Source organism: Bos indicus, chromosome 5 (assembly GCF_029378745.1).
Source record: "Bos indicus isolate NIAB-ARS_2022 breed Sahiwal x Tharparkar chromosome 5, NIAB-ARS_B.indTharparkar_mat_pri_1.0, whole genome shotgun sequence".
NCBI classification, from domain to species: domain Eukaryota; kingdom Metazoa; phylum Chordata; class Mammalia; order Artiodactyla; family Bovidae; genus Bos; species Bos indicus.
In genome coordinates, this window is record NC_091764.1 from 112,500,520 (window position 1) to 112,520,911 (window position 20,392).

Sequence of the window (20,392 nt, forward strand, 5' to 3'; positions counted from 1 at the left end):
AAAAAAGTCTTATAGCCATTTTCAGGGACCTTAATGACTTTCAGTGTTTTTAAGGCTTATAACATGGCTTTCCTTTTACCAGCATTTTCCAAATTTCTGCAGAAACACATTCAGGTAAGCAGATTCATTGACTGGGTTTGTTGAACATATTTTTAAATTGTGATAAAATATACATAACAGGAAATTCACTCTGGGACTTCCCTGGTGGTCCCGTGGTTAAGACTCTGCACTTCCAACTGCAGGAAACATGGGTTCAATCCCTGGTTGGGAAACTAAGGTCCCACAGGCCACAAGGTGTGGCCAAAACAACATACAAAAATTGACTTTAACGATTTTTCAGCGTACGGTTCAGTGGCATCACGTTCACTCACACTGTTGTTCAACCATCTCCACCATCCATCTCCAGAACTTTTTCATCCTCCCACACTGAAGCTTTGTACCGCTTACATCCTAACTCCTCACGCCTCCTTCCCTCAGCCCCGGGAAACCACCGCTCTACTCCTTGTCTCTATGAGTTTGACGGCTCCAGGTGCCTCACATGAGTGGAATCATTCACGGCTTCGTTTGTTTCCTTGATCTGGCTTCTTTCCCTTGGTCATGTCTTCCGGGTTCAACCCTGCGGTCACACGTGTCAGAATTTCATGTAGCTGCTTTCCCATGCTTCCTTGGGATTTCCGTGAATCTCAGGATGAATCTCTACCCCTGAAGGTGATCTCGTTTGTTTTCCTCACAATCAGAGAGGGCCCGCGGTCTCTGGGTTGCCTTACAGCTGACTGGCACCCACTGCCTGCCCAGGGGCATGACAACCACTGCTGCCAGGCTGGTGGGAAGCACTGGGGTGGAGGCGAGCCTCGGGTCAGGGAGCACGGCCAGTATTGCTTGCATTCTGCTCCCTTCTGCCCACCTCTGCACCCGGGGCTTTCATGGAGATTCCTCTACTAGCCATTCATCCTCCCCACGTTGATTGAACGCCTGTTGGGTGCCCGGCACTGTATGAGGTGCAGGAGGTACAGTGAGATAGGGCAGACATGGGCTTTGCCTCCCTGGAAGTTATAACGTAGTGAGGGAAAGGAATTAAACCATCAACCACTCAATAAATAAATGTCTGCTTACAATTGTGATGACTGCTATGAAGTTAAAGTGAAGTTGTGCAGTGTCACAACTGTGTCAGTCGTGTCCGACACTGCGACCCCATAGGCTGTAGCCCACCAGGCACCTCCATCCATGGGATTTCCCAGGCAAGAATACCGGAGTGAGTTGCCATTTCCTCTTCCAGGGGATCTTCCTGACCCAGGGATTGAACCCTGCATCTCTTTTGTCTCTTGCTTTGGCAGGCAGATTCTTTACTACTGCACCACTTGGGAATCCCCATGAAGAAAAAGTGTAGGGTACAGTGCAAATGTCTAAAATGGGGTGCCAGGCTGCAGAGGGGACCAGGGCTATGCTAAGAACCCACTGACTGACACGGCAGTCATGACCTAACACCAGAATAAGGGTCACAGTCCCTGCATGCAAGGCATGCCAGGCTAACAGAGATGACTGGGTGGACTAGGCTCCCCTGGGTTTTGCATGTCCAGCACCCCCTCTGTTCTCTGCTCCTTTTAGGAATTGTTGCTCCTGTTTCCAGGGTCTCTGGGGGCCCCTCCTTTGTGGTAGGAGATGTCAGGTAAACTGTGCTTTACTTTTGGAGGGAAAACCGTGACACATTCAGAACACCGGACCCCAAACCTTTCCTGAGATGTCAGGCCTTCATATTTTCACGGCATTTGTCTCACACCTCTGGCATCTGCTCCCTTCCACTCTCCAGGCCCTAGCTCATGATGTCATCAACATAGCATACTGTCTCGTGTGACGATGAAGTGTTCAAAGTCTTGAGAGAGTCATTTCCTAGGCAGGTTGATAGGAAATCTAGGGGTCCCCAAGGAGAGAGGGGTCTGGAATTCTCAAGGAGGAAGAAAGGACAAATTTTTCACAGTCTTTGTAGACCAGGACGTGGGGACTGGAGTCGATGAAAATGAGAGGGTAACAGGCAGGAAGGCCAGGGGTCTCCAAATGGAGGAAATAGCCTGCAAGTGTCAGACATTTTTATCTCTCTTAAGCTGCAGGAGGAAACAAACTAGCAATATTTTTTCCTTCTCTATACAAATTTAAAGGGAGGTTTCTCTTAAAATACTGTGTTGCCTTAATGACACCTGGTTTATTCTTGAGCCTAGAGATATCCAATGCCTTTTTCTTAGGGAAATGTGTGTCTTAAGCTATGCTAATGTGCTATGCCTTTACCCCAAACTCTGTCTCCAAGTCAGTTCCGCTGCCTCTTGGCCCAGAACCTACTTGACAAACCAGTATGTTATACTCAGATATTGTTCCCCTAATCTATGTAAATGAAACCATTTGTATGGTGGTCTGCCGTTCTTCAAGATTCAAGTTAATCATTTTATGGCCCAGGATAAACCATTTGGTGCCAAGATTATCCCAAAATGCATCTTATGGGTGAGGGGCCTGGTGCCATTCTGAATTTTAAGACATTCCTTTCTTTTATTAACAGACTGCTAGTGACTATATAACATCCAGCTGAAGACTAGCAGGGGGGTACTCTTTCTGCCCCCTTCTGATGCCTATGTCAGAAGCTTTCTCTATCTCCTTTATACTTTAATAAAACTTTATTACACAAAAGCTCTGAGCGATCAAGCCTCGTCTCTGGCCCCGGATTGAATTCTTCTCCTCCGGGGGCCAAGAATCCCAGTGGATTCGTGTATTCGCGTGATTCAACAACAACCTTTCAGTCTGAGAATTGAAGAACCATCAAAAGAGATAACGAAGTCCCGAGGAGAGATGGCAAAGGTGTGCCAATGACTCTGACAAATAAAAGCACAGTTTCTGATTTTTTCCTGCTTCTTGCAATACAGAAGATGGCATTTGCTAGATCAATAACTCCATCCCAGGTGTCAGGGACTGTATTTATTTTCCACGGCAACGATTCCACATTTGAAATAACAGCTGCAATTGGAGTCACCACATAATTACGTTTACAGTAACCCACTGGCATTCTCTGACACCCATCTGCCTTCTCCACTGGCCACACTGAGAGCAGGATGTGATAAAATCACCACCCAGCCTATTTAAAGGCCTTGATGACACCATTACTCTCTCCAGTCCCCCGGGGGTGCAATATTGCTTTTGGCTTATCACTTTAGTGAGGAGGGATCTCCATTTGACTTCTGTCCTCATCGAATCCCTTACTCTGCCAATCCAGGAGCCAATACAGTAGTTCTGTCAATGGCTGGGGATACCTATTCCAGCTACAGATGCAGGGGCAGGGAAACAGAAAGCTTTGGAGATCCATGGGGACTGTTTGGAAGTCAGTCTAATCAAACTCAATTTATTACCTGGAGAAGGATGTCCATATGCAGCATCCTATGCCAAAATAATAGAACTGAGTCATTGACATGCCCGTCACTAGGGAGGTGGCTAACTAAACTCTGATATATACATGTAATATTAATAGGATCCACTTAAAATATTTATTTATTTATTTGGCTGCACTGGGTCTCAGTTGGGGCGCATAGGATCTTCGATCTCTTGTGGTATGTGGGGCCTTTTTAGTTGTAGCTTGTGGAATCTTTTTTTTTTTTTTTGATTGTGTCATGTGAACTCTTAGTTGTGACATGTGGAATCTAGGTCCCTGACTAGGGGTTGAACCCCTGGGCCCCTGCATTGGGAGAACATAGTCTTAGCCACTGGACCACCAGGGAAGTGGATCCACCCCCTTCAGTCCAGTCCCTCAGTCGTGTCCAACTCTTGGCGACCCCATGAATTGCAGCACGCCAGGCCCCCCTGTCCATCACCAACTCCCGGAGTCCACCCAAACCCATGTCCATTGAGTTGATGATGCCATCCAGCCATCTCATCCTCTGTCATCCCCTTCTCCTCCTGCCCTCAATCTTTCCCAGCATCAGGGTCCTTTCAAATGAGTCAGCTCTTCGCATGAGGTGGCCAAAGTATTGGAGTTTCAGCTTCAATGTCAGTCCTTCCAATGAACACCCAGGATCAATTTCCTTTAGGATGGACTGGTGGATCTCCTTGCATCTTCTCCAACACCACAGTTCAGTAGCATCAATTCTTCAGTGCTCAACTTTCTTCACAGTCCAACTCTCACATCCATACATGACCACTGGAAAAATCATAGCCTTGACTAGATGGACCTTTGTTGACAAAATAATGTCTCTGCTTTTTAATATGCTATCTAGGTTGGTCATAACTTTCCTTCCAAGGAGTAAGTGTCTTTTGATTTCATGGTTGCAATCACCATCTGCAGTGATTTTGGAGCCCCCAAAAATAAAGTCAGCCACTGTTTCCACTGTTTCCCAAATCTATTTGCCATGAAGTGATGGGACCGGATGCCATGATCTTCGTTTTCTGAATGTTGAGCTTTCAGCCAACTTTTTCACTCTTCTCTTTCACTTTCATCGAGAGGTTCTTTAGTTCTTCACTTTCTGCCATAAGGGTGGTGTCATCTGCATATCTGAGATTATTGATATTCCTCCTGGCAATCTTGATTCCAGCTTGTGCTTTATCCAGCCCAGCATGTCTCATGAGGTACCCTGCATATTAGTTAAATAAGCAGGGTGACAATATACAGCCTTGACATACTCCTTTTCTGATTTGAAACCAGTCTGTTGTTTCATGTCTAGTTCTAACTGTTGCTTCCTGACCTGCATACAGGTTTCTCAAGAGGCAGGTCAGGTGGTCTGGTATGCCCATCTCTTTAAGAATTTTCCACAGTTTATTGGGATCCACACAGTCAAAGGCTTTGCCATAGTCAATGAAGCAGAAATAGAAGTTTTTCTGGGACTCTCTTGCTTTTTCAATGATCCATCCGATGTTGGCAATTTGGTCTCTGGTTCCTCTGCCTTTTCTAAAACCAGCTTGAACATCTGAAAGTTCACGGTTCACGTATTGCTGAAGCCTGGCTTGGAGAATTTTGAGCATTACTTTACTAGCATGTGAGATGAGTACAATTGTGCAGTAGTTTGAGCATTCTTTGGCATTGCCTTTCTTTGGGATTAGAAGGAAAACTGACCTTTTCCAGTCCTGTAGCCACTGCTGAGTTTTCCAAATTTGCTGACCTATTGAGTATAGCACTTTCACAGCATCGTCTTTTAGGATTTGAAATAGCTCAACTGAAATTCCATCACCCCCACTAGCTTTGTTCGTAGTGATGCTTCCTAAGGCCCACTTGACTTCACATTCCAAGATGTCTGGCTCTACCCGCTAGGATCCATTTAAAACAATGAATGTAGTTTTTTTTTTTTTTTTTTTTAATGGATATATGGTATATGCTGATGTGGAGGGAGCTTCAAGAGAAAAAAGCCAGGTGCAAAATTTTATAGTATGACCGTTTTTTTTTTTTTTTTTTTTAGTAAAAACAAAATAAAAGAAATTTGGCCATACTGGGGGGAAAAAAAACAAGACGTCCATTTACTACTTGATCCACTTTAACTCACACCCTGATCAGTAGAGCCAAGTGGGCTGAAGTCAGAGATCTGCTGACCAGACTTGAAGGGTTTTCTCAGATATACAAATCAAGTAGGAACTTAGTGGGCCAGCCCCTCATCTATTTATGATCAATCAGTTACATCAGCCTCTGCAGGGCAATCACCTGGAGAACTCCACTGGTGCCGTCTATTATGATAACCACTCTATTACAATACCCATGCTCACTTTCCTCTGGAAATAAGTGCTGCCACTTGCTTTCTCCCACCCCAGGGTCTCACATCCCCGCAGAAATAAGGACGCCTTTTTCCCACCAGCAGCTCCCACCAAGGGCTGCTTGGTGGTGCTGCTACTTCCAAAGGTTTTCTCAAGGCCGTGGTTTTTTGGGGGATCAAGTTCTGGGTACCAAAGAGTGTCGTGTCCATTACATTCCATTAGGGAGGGTGACTTTATTTTGAAAGCAACTGGGAGCCACTGAAGTGTTTTCAGCAGTATAGGGTGATGCAATTTCTTTCTTTCTTTTTTTTTTTGACTGCGCTGCACGGCTTGTGGGATCTTAGTTCACTGACTAGGGATCGAACCCGGGCCCAGGCAGCAAAAGCACCAAGTCCTAACCACTAGACTACCAGGGAAGTCCCCTGGAAATGTCTATCTTAACAAAACTACTCCTGCTATTCGGTGGGAGTAGAGTGGAAGGGGTGAGGCAGGAGAGAGGGGAGCAAGTGAGAATCGATGCCGCAACCCTAGTAAGACTTCGACACATGCAGACGGTGGTCAAGTCCTAGAAAGTACAGGGCAGGTGGGTGTCACCATGGGGGGAGATAAGGGGTCCCCTGAGTAAGGCATAGTAAGTAGGGGCACATGGATGGGAGGGGAAAGGTTCATTGCTATACTTAGGCTGAATCTACCTCCTGACTGCGCTAGGAGGGGCAGGTCAAGAGTCGGATGGCTTGGAGCAAAGTAGGTCAAAATTTCCATTCTCAGGAGGAGGTGATGCGCAGTATGGGCTCATCTGGGCTTCCCAGGTGGCGCTGGTGGTGAAGAACCCGCCTGCCAATGCAGGAGACATAAGAGGCGCAGGTTCGATCCCTCGGTCGGGAAGATCCCCTGGAGGAGGGCATGCAACCCACTCCAGTACTCTTGCCTGGAGAATGCCCAAGACAGAGGAGCCTGGTAGGTTACAGTCCACAGGGTTGCAAACAGTTGGACACAACTGAAGCGTCTCAGAACGCACACAGGCACACATGGGCTCATCCACCGCTACAAGTGACCAGATGCTACATTCCACGGGATCCCTGAGAAACCATATGAAATGTGTCTCAGGAAAAGGGGGAAACAGGAAAAGCATCTTTCCATGGCTTCCACACTTCATTGGCCAAGGGTTCACGCTAAGGAGTGAACTCTCCCTGTACTTCCAGGTCACTCCAGCGTGGGCATTCCCTGGGGTCCCCTAGTCTAAGTTGTGACAGCCACAGAGAGGACTGGGGTTGAGGGTAGATAGTACGTGGTGTGGGCCTGGGACACAGCACGGTCAGGTCTTACCCACACCTGTACCTGCAACTGGTCGGAGACTGCAGAGCAGGGTCATTGTAGCAATGGATGGAATAAAAATTAGATGTGGCCGAGAGGATTTGAAGAGGTACACGTCGGTATCCAGGAGGGATGCTCAGCTCTCAGTCACTAGCAGAAAGGAGATATGGTTTAAATTGATCATTTGTAATGGAATGGATGCTGAAGTTTCTACCTGAATGCTTCCTTAAAGAGGACATCCTTGACTCTCCTCTCTAAAGGACCCCAGTCACTCCCATCATCCCATTCATTCCCTACCACACGAATCATCTGCCATTGTGGACTGACTGACTCAGCGTTCACCCCCTCCACTCCACCCCACCCCCAGCATGACAGGCCAGGAAGCTAAAGCCTTCTGTTCCAGGTCCCTTGGCTGCTTGGTCATGGTTTAAATTTCTCCAGTCAGGCAGAGACATTTTCCCTGGCATGATTCCATAGCTATTCTTTCATAAGCACTTAAATCCCTTCATGATTAAGTTACCAGGACTCATCTGGATTGAAGCCTTGAGCAGGATATCTTGTTTACTTATTGGCTTGTGCATGCATGCTAAGTCGCTTCAGTCATGTCTGACTCTGTGTGATCCTATGAACTGTAGCCCGCCAGGTTCTTCTGTCCATGGGATTTCCAGGCAAGAATATTGGAGTGGGTTGCCATGGCCTCCTCTTGTTGTCTGACTTATTATTATCTGTCTCTCCCAACTCTGTCACTGAAGCTCCTGGATAAAAGTCACTCGTTTTTTTTGTTTTGTTTTGTTTTGTTTTCTCTACTGCATCCACAGAGCCTAACACAGTACTTGGTATAACAGAGGCTCAACCAGATTTCATCCAGATCTGCTGGATGAAAGGGTGGATGGATGGATAGATGGAGGTGGGTAGACTACGGCAGGTAAAAGAGGAGGAAACAGTAGGCTATAAGGCTCATTTCCGCAAACTGTAAACTCTGAAATGCTCCAGGGCTGAGTCCTCGAATCTCTTTTCCAGTCACCCTCACTTTAGGTAAGCTCCTTTGGTGTCATCAATTTAACTTCGTAGCTCCAGGCGTGACCTCTCCCTGGAACTTCTGACTCATATCCAAAACTACCCAACCTTTTCACGCAGATGTTAACAGACATCTCAAATGTAACATATCCAAACAGAATACTGCGTTTCTCCTCCAAATCATCTCCTCCTACAGCCTTCCCGATCTCCCCTCTGCCAGGCATTTGGGGTCATCCCTGATACTTCTTTCTCCTGTATGTTTCTGGTTCAAACTACAGCCAACCCTCAGGGCTCTACATAATGTACAAACACCCACCATTTCTCCTGACTCCCATCTCCCCAATCTAAGATACCATCCTATTTCAATTGGATTATTGCAGTAGTCTTCTTTAAAAAATAATAATAATTTCATTTGTTTATTTATTTTTAGCTGTGCTGGGTCTTTGTTGCTGCTCAGGCTTTTCTCTGGTTGCAGCGAGTGGGGACCACTCTTCGTTGCGTTGTGCAGGCTTCTCATTGTAGAGGCTTCTCTTGTTGCGGATCACAGGCTATCTGGGATCTTCCTGGGTCAGGAGTCAAACTCATGTCTCTTGCATTGGCAGGTGGATGCTTTACCCCAGGGAGAAGCCCCAGAGAAGCCCTGCAATAGTCTTCTATATCGGGTGCTTCTGTCCCCCCGTGTCACATCTCCCTCGGTCACCTCTGACTCCAGCTCCAGCTGCAGCACACAGGTGTGTGCAGGCTTAACTGGTCTGGAGCCGACATGTCTCACCTCCAGCACACACCTTGTGTCTGTCTGCTTTTCGCCCAGAAGCCTCTTGGCTCCCACACGAGATTCACCTTGCACTGACAGCCTCTCGCCTCAAGCGTGAGCTGCACATCTTTTCACTTTCTGCCGCATCTGATGCAGCAGGAGTCTGCTCCTCCCATGCTCCCAGGAGTGCAGTGTTAACACCCCAGCGGCAACACTCAACCACTGGGGGTCGAGGCAACTGGGAAAAGGCAGATGATTCTGGGAAACAGTCCATGCCCTTTTCAAGGATCCTGCTAAATGCAAGCTCCCCTTGTCCACAGCAGCGATGGTGATAAAGCACCTTCTCTGAGCTTTGTCCCTTTTCCTTTCCCATCGTCCTTGCTTCCTCACGCCTGCTCCTTGTGTCATCACTTGGAAAAGCTATGTACACATGAGTCCTTGTCCCAGGACGATGACTGAGGCCCGATAGGATTTCCCCTTCTGCACTTTCCACCTGCTACCCTCCCTTTTGGGCTTCCCTGGTGGCTCAGTAGCAAAGAATCCACCTGCCGATGCAGGAGACATGGTTCCATCCCTGGGTCAGGAAGATCCCCTGGAAAAGGAAATGGCAACTCACTCCAGCATTCTTGCCTGGAGAATCCCAGGGACGGAGGAGCCTGGTGGGCTACAGTCCATGGGGTCGCAAAAGAGTCGGACCTGATTGAGCGCCGAAGCGCCGACATGCACACAGCGTTTACTTAAACATTGTTTCTTCTTTGTTTCGCACTGGAGCCAAGAGTTTCATCAGGAGGAGGTGAGCTGATAGCTGGGTGGCCTTGCCCTCCTCCTGGTGGCCTAGCCAGAGACTGCCCTTTCTACTCTGTACTTCTACTTTGTCAGTAACCATCTCAAGCAGGTGGTTTTGAGAGCCTTTTAAAAATAGCTTAATAACTGTTATTATTTTCCAGTACAAAGCAAACCATGCTTTTAAAAAAAGGAATTTGAACATTACAGCAACTTTGGAAATGAAAGCCCTTCATAAACTGCTCTTCCAAGTGTTGTACCTGGTTTGGCATCTCCTGGGAACTTGTCTGAAATGCAGAGTCTCAGGCCCCTCTCCGCCTGACCTGCTGAATCAGAACCTGGCAGCAGCCTCTGCAGAGAATTCACTCAATGCTTTGCCCTCTTAGGCTGTTCCTCAGGATCTCTTTTGGGATTCCCGGGTGGCTCAGCAGTAAAGAATCTGCCTGCAATGCAGGAGCTGCAGGAGACTCGGGTTCGATCCCTGGGTGGGGCAGATCCCCTGGAGGAGGGCATGGCAACCAGGATAGAAGAGCCTGGTGGGCTAAGTCCATGGGGTCGCAAAGAGTTGGACACGACTGAAGTGACTGAGCAAGGATCTCTTTGGGGGTCTTTGCTCTGAAATTTGTCTCAAGGAGTTCCAGGTAAACCCTCAAGGACCTCAGAGCATTTAGAAAACTAAAACCTCTATAAGCCTGGTCCCTGCTGATCCCAGGGAAGAAAGGAGTTTGTCCTCTTCTGGTCCCAAGTCCCTGGGCATCACCAGCTCGGGGTGACCTGAATCACCTCTGCTGCTGCTGCTGCTAAGTCACTTCAGTCGTGTCCGACTCTGTGTGACCCCATAGATGGCAGCCCACCAGGCTCCCCCGTCCCTGGGATTCTCCAGGCAAGAACACTAGAGTGGGTTGCCATTTCCCTCTCCAATGCATGAAAGTGAAAAGTGAAAGTGAAGTCGCTCAGTTGTGTCCGACTCTTTGCGACCTCATGGACTGCAGCCTACCAGGCTCCTCCGTCCATGGGATTTTCCAGGCAAGAGTACTGGAGTGGGGTGCCATCGCCTTCTCCGAGTCACCTCTGAGCACCAGCCAAACGGCTCAACAACCAGCAACTCCACAGCTTGGAATCCATGGGGCGCTGGCAAGGGGCCTTGGGTGGCCTGGAGGCGGGCATGCCAGTGGTCCAAGCCTTCCCTTCTCAAGTTCCCAGCACAGCGACCCCAGCCCCTGCCCAGCGGCCCGGGAGGGGGGTGGGGGTGGGGAGGTGAGGGGCCGGGCCAGGCTCCCTTCCTCCTCCACAGGGAGGCAGCCCGTTGCCTCTGGAGAGACTGGAGCCTCGCGGGCAGCCAGCAGCACCCGCGGTGGCACAGGAGACACGGCCCCAAGTGCAGGAGGGAAGGAAGCCCGGTCCCCGATGGGGTTGACCGGCCGGCTGGGCTCTGCAGGCAGTCGGAAGCCAGAGCTGCGGCGCAGGACCGAAGAGGTTAACGCGCATCTGCCTCCGAATGTTAATGTGTCTAGGTGATGTCAGTGGGAGCCGGGGAAGGAGGGAGGGGAGAGCGGTGGGGATCGCAGGCGGCGGAGACTGCCGGGCAGCCCGAGGAAGATCCCCCTTCCGGACTGCGGGGCTCCTGGGGCCCGGGCTCGAGACCGGCGCGGGAGGCTGCGGCAGCCTGCGTGGGTGGACGGGCGAGCGGGCACCCCCGGCGCCGGCGGGATGGACCTGGAAGCCTCGCTGCTGCCCACCGGCCCCAATGCCAGCAACACCTCGGAAAGCCCGGATAACCTCACCTCGGCCGGTGAGATGCGCTGGAGGGCGGGCCTCCCTCCTCTGCGCCGCCGAGGGTGGGAAACAGGAAGGTTTCACCTCTGAGCTAAACTGCTTGCGAAACTTTATGCCAGTTCTTGGGAATGAGATGGGCAGTCTGCCCTCCCGGAGGGCCAGGGGAGAAGGGGACTACGGGGAGGAAGGGGCAGGGGCAGAGGCATGCTAGCCTCGGATGTTGGCCAGCCGCGAGGGAGGCAGGGGAGGGCTGCTGAGGAGTTCCGAAGATGCTTTGCCGGAAAAATTCCAGGCTACAAAAGCAAGAGAACCTGGAGGGCTGTATGTAGGGAGATGGCTGGAAGCCCGCTCATTCACCCATCCCCTTGGTTCTTTCACTTGAACTACGTGATCTGGTGGGGTCTGAAACACCCTTACTGTCTCCTTCCCGGAAGAGGTGTGGGAAGGAATAACTCCCAGAGATGTGAGGGGATTAACTTTGCTGGTGAAAGACTCTTCCTGACATTTCCAGCGCTGAGATGCCCTGGAATTCTAGCTTTGAAGGGGAAGAGAAGAAAACAGAGGAAAGGTTTGCATGGAGAAAATTCTTGGGTTGCTGGGCTGCGGCACACAGGTTCAGTCTAGTCACTCGGAAAGCCCAGGCTCAGAAGATAGGGACCCAGGAGAGGGGGGGCTGTGGGCCTAATGGCCAAAAGCCTCCATGAGACAGTTACCCACAGAGATCCCCAGGAATCAGCGCACGGCTTCCAACCAGCGACTCCTAAAATGAAATGAGCAGGGCTGCAAATAGGAAACGAGGAAACACATGCTCATGCCCACACATGCACACACGTTCGTGTCCTGCTGGCTATTTCGATAATGTTTCCTGGTGAAGCCCCAAGGCCCACAGAACCGTTCTCTGCAGACAGCTGTGGTTCGTGACGCTGTGCCTTCTGAGAAAACGCAGGAGGCAAAGGGACTGGTCCTTTAATGAACAGGTGGTGCAGGAGACTCTGGTGGGATTGAGCAGGGAGCTGGTGCAGGAGGGCATGGGGTTAGGTTTAGCAGCGGTGTGGGCAGAGAGGATGGCAGGGAAGATTCCAGATGAAAGATGGGCCCTGAACTGAAATGGCAGGTGGATAGAGAGGTGGGCAGGCGCATGGCTGGAGGCTGAGCATGCCAGTAGGAGTTCAGCCCTCAGAGAGCAGAGTCCATGTCGAATGGTCGACCCTTGCTCCTTCTGTCCCCAGGGCTGCCTCCTCGCACAGGGAGCATCTCCTACATCAACATCATCATGCCTTCGGTGTTTGGTACCATCTGCCTCCTGGGCATTGTCGGGAACTCCACGGTCATCTTCGCAGTGGTGAAGAAGTCCAAGCTGCACTGGTTCAGCAATGTCCCCGACATCTTCATCATCAACCTCTCGGTGGTGGACCTCCTCTTCCTCCTGGGCATGCCCTTCATGATCCACCAGCTCATGGGCAATGGAGTCTGGCACTTTGGCGAGACCATGTGCACCCTCATCACGGCCATGGACGCCAACAGTCAGTTCACCAGCACCTACATCCTGACCGCCATGGCCATTGACCGTTACCTGGCCACCGTCCACCCCATCTCCTCCACCAAGTTCCGGAAGCCCTCTGTGGCCACCCTGGTGATCTGCCTCCTGTGGGCCCTGTCCTTCATCAGTATCACCCCCGTGTGGCTCTATGCCAGGCTGATCCCCTTCCCCGGGGGCACCGTGGGCTGCGGCATCCGCCTGCCCAACCCAGACACTGACCTCTACTGGTTCACCCTGTACCAGTTTTTCCTGGCCTTTGCCCTGCCCTTCGTGGTCATCACGGCCGCCTACGTGAGGATCCTGCAGCGCATGACGTCCTCCGTGGCCCCCGCCTCTCAACGCAGCATCCGGCTGCGGACAAAGAGGGTGACCCGCACGGCCATCGCCATCTGCCTGGTCTTCTTCGTGTGCTGGGCGCCCTACTACGTGCTTCAGTTGACCCAGCTGTCTCTCAGCCGCCCGACGCTCACCTTTGTCTACCTGTACAACGCGGCTATCAGCTTGGGCTATGCCAACAGCTGCCTCAATCCCTTTGTGTACATCGTGCTCTGTGAGACGTTCCGGAAACGCCTGGTCCTGTCGGTGAAGCCAGCGGCCCAGGGGCAGCTCCGCGCCATCAGCAACGCCCAGACAGCTGATGAGGAGAGGACAGAAAGCAAAGGCGCCTGACGCTTCCCCCTGCCACCCTGGGCACCTCCACGTCAGGACTCCACAGCAGACCATGGGGAGAGACACTGAGAGCAACCCAAGACCGCTCTGGGAGGTTGTGGGGAGATGGGGTGGTGAGCGGTGGTCACAGACCACTGGGGACGCTTGGCGCCGGGTCTGGGGGCTCCAAGCATTAGAAATCTCCTTCTGAGAACTGGATGGACGTTCGGGTTGAACAGACACTGAGCAGGAAGACTGGTTTAAATGTTCACTGAGCCCTACACCTGCTAGCTCTCACATGTCTTTTTCCCAAGAGGAGAAGTAGAAGGCTTCTGGCCAAATTTGTTTAAAATCAGGCAGGGCTCGGGTGTGCGCAGTGGTACGGCACAGGGCCCTGGGGAGATGGGAAAGGTGCCAGAGCCTCAGTGCCCTTTCCTGTCTCCCATGGGTAGGATGGAAGGCAGCCTTTCTCCCAAGCTGGAGGATGATGAAGAATAAAGCATGCGGGCTCTCCAGGTTCAAGCATCCTGTGTCAATTTCCCTTTCTCTCTAAGCGATGCATGTTTCTTTGGGGGGTGGGGATGGGGCTCTGAGCCCACAGAGGTAAAAGCCCAATTTGCTGGGAGATCCACTACCCGGGAATGACAAGGCTATCGGGTGGGTGCGGGTGGGGGCTTTGAAATTAAGAAAAATGGGGAGGGGTGAGGGGGCTTTGCAGCTGTGAGGACATTGTCTCCATGGGGTGCATTTGTCAGTCACCAGATCCAGAGTGACACGCATCAGGGTCCTGCACGTTCAGGGTTCATTCTAAGGCCTGGAGCTTTGGACATCAGCTTTTTGCTCCAGCCCTTTCTCTCTGAAGTTAAAAAAAAAAAAAGAATAAAGGAAAATCTCCACCCACATCTCTCTGGATGCTCCTGTATAATTGCTTGGGCCTGGGGGTTGGGGGGAAGCGATGAGGGTGGGTGGCCAAATAGGGAAGGAGGGGTCTCTTGGCTGTGGAATCCAGACCTTGGTTCAGGCTGCATTGTAGGAAGCAAGAAGCCGGGGATCTGCACGTCTAAACCCACAGGGAAGATGACACAAATGGAATTACTGTGAATTCATTAAACGAAAAATTCGCTGCCAGGCTTGTTCTCGGACTCAGCTTCCCATCTTCTGCTCAAAAGCACTTGGTTGTTACCATTGCCGGCTGTAACGAGTCCCACCCACCACCTCCTCCGCTGAGTCACAAGTTGCAGGGCTGGCTTCTTGGGGCAGCCTGAACCTGAGCCTGCCTCTTGCTGCGGCTGCGAAGATCGTGAGCCACGTTGAGCAAGAAGATTACAGATGGGGCCGCTGGGCGGCAGCCAAGGATGCTGCGTCTCAGCTTCTTCAAGAGAAGCCCGGAGCCAGGCGTCCTGCATGAAGACGTGGATGAGACAGTGGGAGCAAACTGTGAGTCCTGATTCATCCAGACACATCCTCAAAGCAGGTGCATCAGCAGAGCCTCTTCTTGGTCCTCATTTTTCACTGCGGAGTTGCAGCAGGTAGCCTGTTTAGCAAACTTCTGGGCAGCTTCTTTGGGTCCTTTTGGGAGCTTTTTCTAATCATTAGTATTAGTATTTCCCTCTTGCATTCCATTCCACCCAGGGCATGGGGAATTGGGGTGGTAAGGGGTGGGGATAGTTAGTTTTCCTTACTCTCTAACAGTGGGGTCTTTAGCTGTCACAGGTAAGCTCCAAATCTACTTGAGATGTACAAAAGAAAAGCAACTCTTATGGGAGCCTTAAGGCAACCCCTACCCACTGGTTCTGCAAAAGGAGCTTTTCCTGTATCTGGTTTGCCTGTGGAAGGCTTCCCTGGGTCTGTCTTCCCCACCCCCTCCCCCTTCAAGGAGGAATCTAGGAGAGGAAATAGGTGAGATGGCCTCTCCTAGGAAATGCAGGTGACCAAGGCTACAGGTGGGTGAGTGGGCGGGTGAATGACCTGCTGAAGGCCCCAGAGACTCTCAATGCCATATTGAAAACTGAAGCTGAAGCAAAGTGGCTTGAGACGGGAACGTGAGTGGGTGGTGATGTAGACAGAACCGAGGGGAGAGGAATGGGGAGAGGTGAACTCATGGCTGGAGAGGGAAAAGAGGACAGAGAGGTTATCATGGGGGTGGGGGCAACTCTTCCAATATGTCTTTCCCCAGCCCAATCCAGCAGTCACCTGAACAGACTGGCGTATACAGCAGTGGTCCAGGCAATGGAAACATCCTGGATTAGAGCGGCGGCAGTGGAGATGGAGAAAGAAGCACATATGTGAGATACATTTGTAAAGCAGAAGCCACAGGGCCTGGGATGAGCTGGCTGTGGAGGATGAAGGAGAAATAGAAACTTGGAAGTCACTGGCCTCTAGGGAGATGGGATGATCTAAGGAAAGAGTGAGTGCAGAGGCAGAGAGAAAAAGGCTTGACATTTCCATGCAGAGGTTGAACAGAGAAGGAACAGTCAAGCCAGTAGAGACATCTGTAATACGTAAGTAAGAAATAGCCAGAGAAGTAGAAGGAAATCAGAAATTGTGGCATCATAGAAACAAAAGAAGAGTCATTTAAGGAGCAGTGGTTGGCTGGACCAAAGCTGTCCAGGAGGTCAGATGGATGAGACATGGAAGGGCCCATTGGATGTAAGATCATGGTGGTCACTGGGGACCACAGCTGGCTGGGGCTGAGCAGTGACCCCCTTTTTTAGAGAAAACAAATCCTCCCAAGTTTGCTGCAATCCCCGCCACCACTCCCTACTGTCTAAAGCTCGGTCTGAGTCACTTTTGTTTCCCCTGGTTCCTGAAAGTATTTATACTTGCAACACTTGTTCGGGAGCAATAAGTACTATATTGCAGCATACTTATTTATTTATTTACTTTTATTTTGTTGGCGGCACCGCACAGCTTGTAGGATCTCAGTTCCCCCACCAGTGATGGAATGTGTGACATTGGCAGAGAAAGCACCAGGTCCAAACCACTGGACTGCCAGGGAATTCCCTGCAACATAATTCTAAAAAGGTGATTTTTAAATTTCTACTAGACACAGAAAGCATACAATGTAACCATGTTCGTTGTTAATTATATTACTTTTCCTATCCTGTCCTCCATGAAGCTCCATGGGTTGCTCCAGGTTCTTTCCCTTCTCTGATTGATTGCAACTGACTTACAAGTCCTGCCTCTGTCCTGTGATTTGACCTCTCTGCCCCATGCCTGGGCTTCCCTGATGGCTCAGCAGTTAAGAATCCATCTGCCAATGCAGAAGATGAGAGTTCAGTCCCTGGGTCAGGAAGATCCCCTGGTGAAGGACAATAGCTACCCACTCCAGTATTCTTGCTCAGGAAATCCCATGGACAGAGGAACCACTCAGGCTACAGTTGAAAAGGTTGCAAAGAGTCAGACACAACTAAGCAACTGAGCATGCACACACCCCGGTGCCTGCCTGAATCCTACCCACCTTCTACTCCAGCTCAGTTCCCTACTTGCGCACAAAGCCTTCCCAGCCCTCTCCAGCCTGCAATGAGTCAGTCATTCTCTGGGCTCCTATAAAACTTCCAAGTTATGCCACTTATTAGGTGATTAATCTTGCTCTATGTCGACTTGAAATATTGTGCAATGTGACAGTTGCGAGTCACATTTTATTGGGGGGCAAAATGAGGACTGCAGCCTGAAGACAGCACTTGCGTTAGCTCTGAGGAACTGCTCCAGAGAGGCAGGGGGAGCGTTAGTGTGTATGTGATTTTGGTAAAGGGGGACTACATGCACAATGCAATCAAAGCACGTATATTTTGCAGAAGCTTTCTGCTGGTCATGAGGAGCAGTCATCATCATGAAGGATTTTAACGCTTTTCTAGATATGAGGAGGTACAAGATTTAGGCTCATAAAATCGGCTTCTGAACATATCCAACTCCCTGAAGACCCCCCATCAGCCCAACAGAGAGTGCCTCATTTCTGCTCTCCACTTTGAACTCCTTTCAGGGGTTGTTGAAAATCAGCAGCTGCAGCAGCACATGATTTAATCCTTGTAGAGGTGGATGGCAAGCGCCCATGACAAGTGCCAATTTGTAACTGACGTACTGAATTAAAATTTATTATAAAAGGGTAGCCTTATATATCCTTTTAAAAAATGAGAATTCCAAAGTCTTAGAGTTAAGCAATGAGTCTTCCACATTATAAAGCTATTTATAACAGTAATTAAAGTAGTGGTAACATTTTACCTTTATAAAAATGTCACAGAATTCAAATCACAGCTTGAATCCTCAATGATGCAAGTGTCTTACACAATGAAGGCTTGGTCAGTTTTAAGATAAAATTCTTCCATCTTCCAGAATGTCTCACAAAAGAGCTGAATATACCTCTATGAGGACAGAAGGCAAGGATGCTAGCTGTGTGAATTCTCTCTTCTCGTGTGAATCCTAAAACTGATCCTAATCAATCAATCCTAATCAATTAACAGCAAATCCTTATCAATCAATGGAAAGGAGCTTAATGAGAAGACCAATAAGGTCCACTTTCAATATGGAAAATGCAAAATTGTGTTTCCCTTCTATCTCTATGTTTCCTTAAGAAACAGGTTTTTAAAAAATCAAAACAAAAACAGGACCTAAGCAGAAGTCTGCTGTGGAGAATTCTAGAAAACATTTCGCTTCCCTGACTAAAGGAAACAGATCAGGTTGGTAGCATCTGGGCTCTTCCTCCTTTCTCCCTGCCTTGAATGCAGATGCATCAACCGGAGCTGCAGCCACTCTCTTGAGATCATGAAGTGACAAGTACGAGAATGCAAACCAATGCTCCAGGGCTGATGGGTCAGGAAGCCCAAGAGAACATGGGTCCCCAAGGGCATCAATGACTTGCTGAACCAACATCAACCTCCAGGCTTCTAGGTGTGCAAGAAAATAAATCCCTATTTGTTTAAGCAACTGTTCTGTTAACCCTCGTGATAATGTCCTAAGCTTCCAACCTAAATCTTCCTGGTTTAGGAAGTACAGACCCCACCCTAGCTCCACAGATGGGGCCCAACTGGCTTTAACCAGTTGCTATCCCATCTCCCTGTTCACAGTGGTTCATTCAGGGGAGGTGAGAACAACCAATGGGAAGTAAGAAGTCAGCCAGGACTTCTGGGAAGGAAAGTGTTGATTCTTCTCTGTTTAGAGCTACTGAACAGGGTACCTCCCAACCCCCGACTCTAGACCTGACCCAGGAAGCACACGGCTCCACGAGCTGCCAGCAGCCACCTTGGAGTAAAGCTAGGGTAAAACCTTCCTGAGAATGAAGCCAGTTCAGAAGTATCAGAGCTGAAAGAGAGAGGGTGAGAATCAGTTGACATTGTTTGGGCCTTGATCAGCCTTACCTGAAGCTAGGATGCTCTTGAACTGTTTCATTATAGGAGTCAATAAGTTCCCTATATTTTAACAGCTATTTCAGTTGGGCTTTCTATTATTTGCAATTAGGGAGTCCTGATGAGAAAGATATGAACATTTTAGTTGCAGCATTCGAACTCTTAGTTTCAGCATGTGGGATCTGATCCCTCCTGCTGCAACTAAGATCCAGCACAGCCAAATACAAATTTTTTTAATAAAAGAAAGATATGAACATTTTAAAGATTAGGTTGGTATTGTGGACTGACTTGTCTTTGCCCAAAATTCATATGTGGAGAGCCTAACCCATGTGATGGTATTTGTACATGGGCCCTCAGGAGGTAATTATTATTATTATTTTTGGCTGTGCTGGGTCTTATGCCGTGCAGGATCTTTCACTGCAGTGCACTGACTCTCCGGCTGTGGCTCTCGGACTCAGTAGTTGTGGCACACTGGCCTAGTTGCTCCAAGGCGTGTGGGATCTTAGTCCTTGACCAGGGATGGAACCTGAGTCCCCTACATTGCAAGGTGGATTCTTAACCACTGGACCACCAGAGAAGTCCTCGTGATTATGTTTAGATGAGGTCATGAGGGTGGGGTTTTCACGAGAGGATTAGTGCCCTGATAAGACTCTCTCTCTCCACTCACACACACCAAGGAGCGGCCACGTGAGGACGCAGTGGGAAGGCAGCCATTTACAAACCAGGAGAAGAGCTCTCACCAGGAAATAAATCAGCCAGCACTTTGATCTTCGACTTCCAGCCTCCAGAGCTGTGACAAATAAATTGTCTGTTGTTTAAGCCACCGCGTCTATGGTGTTTTATTTCAGCAGCCCAAGCTAAGACAATTGGTAAGAGCCTTTTTAGTTCTAAATGACAAATATCCAACTCAATTGATTTCAGCAAAAAATTCTGGCCTAGTTAGTGGAAAAGTTCAGAGCTTGCTAAGCTTTCAGTCATGAGTGGATCTAACAGCTCAAGCTCTGTCCTCAGGACAGACTCTCCCTTTCTGTCTTCCCCATGCCCTCTCTCTCTCCATTGCTTTGCTCAGTTTTCCTCTCTGTTGCCTCTTTCTCAAGTGATGGGGTCCCCAGTGTAGTAGCAAAGATGACCTCCAGCAGTTGTGTGAACTTGTATTGTCCTCACAGGCAGCAACTACAGGATATTAGCCGGGACTTCAGTCCTGCCACCTGACATGTTCTTGCCATCTTTCCCTCCAACATCTGTTTCAAAACCCAAAAAAGCTTCTGAATGATCCCCTGTGAGTTACCCACCTTCCCCTTCCACCCAACCACGCATAAGATCTAGGAACATGGAACACTCTTATTGGCTGGAGTAGGTCACACGTTCACCCGAGTGGGGTTACGTCACCGGCAGGCCCATTCTGTGTATATGTGTGTTTTGTAGTTCTGAAAAGAAAAAGAGAATCTATATCACCTTAAGTAGAAAGAAGTGTGATGGGCAAAAAGACAATAGACATCCCACCGGGAA

The 20,392-nt window shown here is 49.5% G+C and overlaps 1 protein-coding gene and 1 non-coding gene across 5 annotated transcripts; one reads left to right on the forward strand and one right to left on the reverse strand.

Moving 5' to 3' along the window:
• Nucleotides 1-7: 7 nt before the first annotated feature.
• Nucleotides 8-138, reverse strand: LOC139183360 (small nucleolar RNA SNORA33). The gene has a single exon (XR_011566955.1). It is a non-coding gene; the product is annotated as a small nucleolar RNA SNORA33 (small nucleolar RNA).
• A 10,713-nt stretch (nucleotides 139-10,851) lies between these two features.
• MCHR1 (melanin concentrating hormone receptor 1) lies at nucleotides 10,852-19,702 on the forward strand. Of its 4 annotated transcripts, XM_070790464.1 has the most exons (6): nucleotides 10,852-11,369; nucleotides 12,583-15,070; nucleotides 15,718-15,826; nucleotides 16,452-16,565; nucleotides 18,266-18,428; nucleotides 19,561-19,702. In XM_070790464.1, the coding sequence occupies exons 1-2, from the start codon at nucleotides 11,288-11,290 to the stop codon at nucleotides 13,560-13,562; spliced, it is 1,062 nt and encodes a 353-aa protein (XP_070646565.1). In that variant the 5' UTR covers nucleotides 10,852-11,287; the 3' UTR covers nucleotides 13,563-15,070; nucleotides 15,718-15,826; nucleotides 16,452-16,565; nucleotides 18,266-18,428; nucleotides 19,561-19,702. The 4 variants fall into 4 exon arrangements, with proteins under 4 accessions (XP_070646565.1, XP_070646564.1, XP_019817417.2 ...); XM_070790463.1 differs by lacking the exon at nucleotides 18,266-18,428; XM_019961858.2 differs by lacking the exons at nucleotides 15,718-15,826; nucleotides 18,266-18,428.
• Nucleotides 19,703-20,392: the final 690 nt, after the last annotated feature.